Source organism: Limulus polyphemus, unplaced genomic scaffold, assembly GCF_000517525.1.
Source record: "Limulus polyphemus unplaced genomic scaffold, Limulus_polyphemus-2.1.2 Scaffold4475, whole genome shotgun sequence".
Classification (NCBI taxonomy): domain Eukaryota; kingdom Metazoa; phylum Arthropoda; class Merostomata; order Xiphosura; family Limulidae; genus Limulus; species Limulus polyphemus.
Window position 1 is genome coordinate 78,539 of NW_013670085.1, and position 6,993 is coordinate 85,531.

Below are 6,993 nucleotides of genomic sequence, written 5' to 3' on the forward strand. Positions count from 1 at the left end.
GACTATGTTGGCAGGTCTTAATAAGGGCTTCCATCTAGCTGCTCTGCAACAATAACCCAATCTGTAGAGAATCCGTTGAACAGATTTCGCGCTCATCCCACCAACTTTGGCCACTTCTGCAGTCGTTAATCTGGGGCCCATTTCGATACTCCTCTTGACAGCCCTTTTTGTCCTCTCCGATGGACTAGGACGACCCGGATGCAGCTCAGTTATTTCTTGAACTGCACGATAATTCTGTTGTCTTTCGAAAGCGGGATTAACAAATTCTGCGAAATTTGCCGCTGACTTATTCCACCATCTGCTTGACCAACTGTCCTTCCTTTAACAAAATCTGACAATTCGAGAGAACCTTGAGTTCTAGGCATGTTGTAGCACAAGATAATTAGTTTGCGGACCATTTTCACTTATATAGTGCTCTGTGAACATAAATAGTTAGCATAAATCAGTTAAATGACGAAAAATTAGGTGTCTATTTACTTGTGACCACTCAGTATAGGTGAACTGGGTGTGTTATAAGAATGACGGTTAAAGCCACTATTCAAGTAGAGTATCCCAAGCGTTGGCAGTGTGTACTGTTGACTAGCTGTTTTCTCTCTCTAGTCTATCAACTTAACGTTCGGGGTGGCTGGTGCAGATGGTTCATGTGTAGCTTTGTTCGAATATCACAAAACAAACAAACTCTTGGAAGGTTGTGACATTTTGGGTTTGTTTGTTTTTGAATTTCGCGCAAAGCTACACGAGGGCTATCTGCGCTAGCCGCCCCTAATTTAGCAGTGTAAGACTAGAGGGAAGGCAGCTAGTCATCACCACCCACCGCCAACTCTTGGGCTACTCTTTTACCATCGAATAGTGGGATCGACCGTCACATTATAAGGCCCCCACGGCTGAAAGGGCGAGCATGTTTGGTGGGACGGGGATTCGAACCCGCGACCCTCAGATTGCGAGTCGAGTACCCTAACCACTTGGCCATGCCGGGCCGACATTTTGGGAGAAGGATACTCAAACATGCTCTAAGCCTTAAGATACTCGATGGACTGCACGATCATTTCATAGTTCAATGTTAAGCCTCATTCTCTACAGTTGCTGTTTTACTAACCCTTATCTTACTCTACTCTATCAGTAGGGATAACAAATGAAAATCGATAATTGCTGCTGAGCCACCAGGGGACGTAAAGCTCAAAAATCATGTAGATAATGATGATGACAAAACCTTGTCGAAACGTTGTACATTTGCTGTTATGTTAAACTTATATTAAAGTTTTTCTTCATTACCCATTCAAGCCGTCTCCAACCATTATGTAGATAATTTGAGTTATGAATATTATAATAAATTGAAATGATGAAAATAAAAAGATTTAAAGAATAATGATTTAAATGGAATCAAAATAAATACTTCCTGCATAAGATCTAAAGCAATGTAACAAATAATTACCCTACTTCTACAGATATAAGAAGTAGTTACTTCGTTTTAAAACCTGGAAACCAATAACTTTCATCACTGAGAAGACGACAGAAGCATTATTTCTGTACAAAAAATTAAAAATGTTTATTTGAAAATAATCCTGATATTTTTAACACGTCAAAAATTGCGTTTTTATATATAAAAAAAAACAATAATAATTTCTTTATTTGAAAATAAATCTTACATGATGAAAACTACTTCGTCTGGAACTCCTCACAAAGTTTGACTTGAAATTTGAAATTTGGCATTTAGGGTTTTGACCCCCAGAAAAAGCCACGATAATGCCTCAAACAAGAGTTTTTTTTGTTTTTTTTTAAGGAATGGGGAGGGGGGGGGGATTAAAACTTGAACGAACTGATTTCCTTGAACATTGCCACTAATATTCAAAGAGCCAATCAAAACAGCAATCTAAATTGAGATTTTCAAAACAAGAAAAAAGTCAAAGATCTAGTATTATAAAAATTAGCGGCAAAAACTTGTAAGGGACCGTTTAAAATTAGTATATAAGATTAGATTTTAGAAATTTTCAAACTGGAGCCTCCTGGAGGAAGCTCTTAGGATTGATTACACACATTTGTGTTCAAAACAAGGTGTTCAATATTGTCTGTGTTACAGTTCTTCTCGTGAATTTTCGCGGGTAATTTAGCTAGTAAAGAAATATTTCCCGAAGTAATAACGTCGACAGTATATAACTAAATATATATTAGCATACCTGTGTTCGCAGACCCAACCGTTACCACACGTGAGATCGGGATTACGGATGACCGGTTTGGTGTTGAAGTTGTCAGAAGGAGGACCAATCCAATCATTCTTGTCCTTACCACCTTCAATTTGTCTTGGCCAAGAGTAACTACTCATCAGACGAGGGAAACCGTATGACCATGCCAACATAAAAGCCGTCGCCATCTTGTACATTCGCGAATCAAAGTGCGTTAAAATGACTCCAAAACCGCCAGCACCATGCCCCCTTTGGTTGTCGTGGTTGTCAATAAAAACGAGGGCGTTGTTTCCTTCCACGAATCCCCACGGTTGGCCGAAATTTTTCAAATATTGCATTTTTTCTCCGCCGTTTTTTCTGACGACATTTCCTTTGTTATATGTGAGGAATAACATTTTATGAGATAATTAAAAACGAATCGTTATCCTAACTTCCTTTTAGAAGTTTCATCAATTATTTAACCATATGTTGATTATTATTAGTGATATCTTTAGATAAACTATTATTTGTAATGGCTGATATAGTAGTATTTATAACGTGAATTAATCCACTTAGTTTTATGTTGCGTTATGAAACCAGATGACCATGTGACGTTCTGAGGGAACATTAAATATTTGTATACAATTTTTAATTAAATTATCCTGTAGTTAGGGCGCTCGACTCGCAATCTGTGGGTCGCGGGTTCGAATCTCCATCCCACCAAACATGCTCGCCCTTTCAGCCGTGGTCAACCCCACTACTCGTTGGTAACAGCTCCATTTCTATGACCCATTTTGACATTCCAATCAGAAGATCAATAACACTATTGGTTTGAATCGTCAAGAGGCAGAACTCCCTTCCAAACCTTTCCGCCCAAATATAGCCCCTGTACTTTACTGTGAAACATTCATATTCCTGGTGTTTTATTTTCAGTGATTTCCCGTCAAGCAATTTGGTAGTAACCACAGGATTGGTCTGGTTTGTTTTGAATTTCGCTCAAAGATACACGAGAGCCACCTGCGCTAACCGTCCCTAATTTTTGCAGTGAGAGACTAGAGGGAAGGCAACTAGTCATCACCGCCAACTCTTGGGCTACTTTCCCTCCTCTTTCAAAACTCCAACTTAACTATTGGTAAATTCACTAATCAGTATACGTCTTCCAGTACAAAAATGTAGCCCCCCAGTGGCACAACGGTATGTCTGCGGACTTACAACACTAGAATCCGGGTTTCGATACCCGTGGTGGGCAGAGCACAGATAGCCCATTGTGTAGCTTTGTGCTTAATTACAAACAAACAAAAAATGTATCCCTACAACACAAAATGTTGATAAAGAGAAAATAACTAACAAAAATTATATCAAACAATATTACTTGTTATATGGAATCCAACATCTTAATTGCGTGAACCCAGTTGGATACATACAAACCGAAAGTGTGATATATTCAAAACCAACAACTTTCTTCTGAAATTAGGTAAAAAAAACAACGTTATTGCAGTACAATGACGGTTTAATTTCGTTCCTTCGGACTTTTATCACTCTCAAGATCTTTTTGAGAGACAACATTTTTCGATATTCGCGCAAAGGTATTCAAAGGCTATCTGCGCTAGCCATCCCTTATAGACTAGAAGGAAGGCAGCTAGTCAACAGCACCCACCGCCAACTCTGGAAGAACTTTTCGTCTGGCTGAATAGTGAGATTTGACTGTTACTCATATAACGTACCCACGACTCGGAAATGCAGAGCACAGTTTTTTTGTGTGTGAACGTGAAATAAACCGGGATCTTAGACTTACTCTTCCTTCGTGGGACAGCAGTAAGTTTATAGGCTTACAGCTTTAAAATCCGGGTTTCGATTCCCTGCGGTGACACAGCAGATGGCCAAATGTGGCTTAGCTCCAAAAGAAACACAACACACACAACTTGAACTTACCAAATAAACTAACACATTTCTAGATGTAGGGGACCTTTGTACCCCTGAAAAAAAATCTCCTTACCCAGTTTAAATCCATAGCGGAATTCTGTCACTCGGCCTAGATGTGTGTATTCTTTTGCACTGACAGCCTCGCCCCCCATGTCGATAACTTCCATAACAATGAACGGTCTAGTATTACTTCTAAACCACTTGGGGTTTAAGTCCTTCAGACTGCCGAATATGGCCTGAAGGTCTCCAGGCCACATGTGTTTCGAAGCGTCCACTCGAAACCCTGCTACTCCTATGTCGATGAGCTTGTTCATGTAGTCAGTGATCTTACCTCTGACATACCCTTTACTTAGGTCAAGGTCATTCAGGCCCTCAAGCTTACAGTTTCTAACCTAAAATAAAATAAAATACAGGAAGTTGATTTCGTTTCTTATGAGCTACATTAAGAACATTTTTTTAAACCATCCATTCAAAAGCAGCAAATAGTTTCAGAAATAAATTTTCAAAGTAAAACTAACATGTTTAAAAAGTTACATTTTCAATATATTGCTAACAACAAAGTTGTCTTTAACGACACATAATCAAACACTAGTCAATTATATGATATGAAATTAAGGCAGCAACACCAAATTTGTAACATTTAATGCATTGTTGTTGTTTTTTTTATGGGGGATGACGTGTAAAGGCATGATTGGTGGTGCCGTTTCCCTTGACAACAGAACTTACCAATGGCAATAAGTTGAAATGGTACTAACAATTACGATTTACATTTTGTAACTGAAAATACTTTTCTCGTGGAATTTAAACGCACAGATTTTGCAAAATACTTAATGAAAGAAACATTACCTTTACTTTGGAAGGAGGAATTAATCTTATTTCAAGGTACCAGGACTGAAGTTCTGGGAAATGATCACAGAATAGCTAAATCTTAAATACGTGTGTAAGCGCCAAAAGAAAAGGATTTTTTAGGTTAGAAATAATCGTTCAAAATTATATACTTTTTTTGTTTGTAATTAAGCGAAAAGCTACACAATGAGCTAATTGTGCTGTGCCCACCACAGGTATCGAAACCCGGTTTTTAATGTTATAAGTCCGCATACTTAACTGTGTTGTTTTAAGTAAAGGGTTTTGTTTCTTACATGTTTATTATTGAGCACAAACCTGCAGAATGAGTTGTTTAGGCTGTGCCGCCACGTGGATCGAACCCTGAACTTTTAGGGTTAAAAGCTAAATGGAGACTTTGTCGCTACTAACACTTTCAAACTTCTTTAATTCATAAATTGTTTCATTCTTCGGGTCAGGCCCGGCATGGCCAGGTGGATAAGGCGCTCGACTCGCAATCTGAGGGTCGTGGGTTCGAATCCCCGTCCCACCAAAGATGCTCGCCCTTTCAGCCGTGGGGGCGTTATAATGTGACGGTCAATCCCACTATTCGTTGGTAAAAGAGTAGCCCAAGAGTTGGCGGTGGGTGGTGATGACTAGCTGCCTTCCCTCTAGTCTTACACTGCTAACTTAGGGACGGCTAGTGCAGATAGCCCTCGTGTAGCTTTGCGCGAAATTCAAAAACAAACAAACAAATTCTTCGGGTCTTCACCTGATTCGCGTCGTGATAACTTTCGATGTTTCCACTCCTAGTTTGACACTTTTCTTTCGAGTTAAAGTCCAAGTAGCTGTATGGTACACCATCGTATTTCTGTGCTCCAGGATCAAAGTAGCTTCCCGCAGTACCGTGACCAGCGCCTATGTCTCCAGTCATATGGTTAATGACGACGTCCACGTAGATCCTTCAAGGAAAAAAGGGAAGATAGAAAGAAGTGTTTCATGAGCTACGGTAGGGTTTAAAATCGCGTGCTCGTATTTGATTGGTTGTTATTGTAAATTTTTAACATATGCACGGAATATTTTTGTGTATATTGTTACGCCTCCAGTCGTTAGTTAATTTTACGTAAATTCGTTCCGACGAAACTTTAGCGACACAAGTCCTTTCTTAAATAAAACTGGTTTATTCTTTCCGAATACAACTTTACGATACACTTAATTTCAACAGCCGCGCTATAACAAACGCTTCAACAATACTCTCTGACTGCAGTTCAATTACTCACTACCTACACACATTCCCGTCACGTTGTGACCATCTTATATATATACCAGCCTACCCCCAATCTAGTAAATGCTAGGGCATTCACGAAGGAACAGGATATTTCTAGAAACGTGGCGTGACACTAGTCACGTGACCTCGCTGAGGCAACACTCCCCCTCCTTAGTATTGTTCGTCCCGAACAATAACCACATAGAATAAACCAATAACAATAACTTAATTAAATGTACAGAATTACAAACACAAAATTACAATTCAACAAAGTCTCTTAATTTTACGAGACGTATCTTCTTCCGTACTGGTCTACATCTCGTTGGCTTTTGCTTCATATGGGGTTCATCTGCTTCATCAGGAAATGTTCTATCGTCAGTAACAGTCACATCAGTGGTAGTAACTTCATCAAGAGCTTCATCGTTTCCCTTCTCAAAACTGAGTAGAGTTTCTTCTTTGACAGTGGATTCTTCAGGTGGCACGTCTTTAGCAGCGTCATTTGTTCTGTTTTCCACTTCGTCCCAACTGAAATGTCCTGGACCGTGATAACGCCAAAGCCTGTTGGCATGCACCACTTTTGGCTTACCTCGCCGACCACATTTTATCCAGAAAGTCACGTTTGAGAGACGATCCACTACGTCATATGTGCCTTCCCATGGAGAAGACAACTTAGGAGACTTCCCTTTGGTTTTCCAGGGATTATACAACAACACTTTGTCTCCTGGTTCAAAGCTGACTTCAGTAGATCTCTTATCATAAGTTAACTTCATCGAATCAGCAGACGTTTTCAAGTTTGAATGCACTTGATGGTGGATATCATCC

General features: G+C 39.5%; 1 protein-coding gene across 1 annotated transcript in view; it reads right to left on the reverse strand.

The window, feature by feature from the left end:
• LOC106471211 (alpha-amylase 1-like) overlaps positions 1-6,993 on the reverse strand; it is a 16,178-nt gene that overhangs the window by 4,711 nt on the left and 4,474 nt on the right. The window contains exons 2-4 of the mRNA XM_013931801.2: positions 5,677-5,866; positions 4,156-4,474; positions 2,175-2,550 (exon numbers count right to left, since the gene is read on the reverse strand). Of these exons, the coding sequence (XP_013787255.2) occupies positions 2,175-2,550; positions 4,156-4,474; positions 5,677-5,866 (885 nt within the window). The remainder of the gene's footprint in view (positions 1-2,174; positions 2,551-4,155; positions 4,475-5,676; positions 5,867-6,993) is intronic.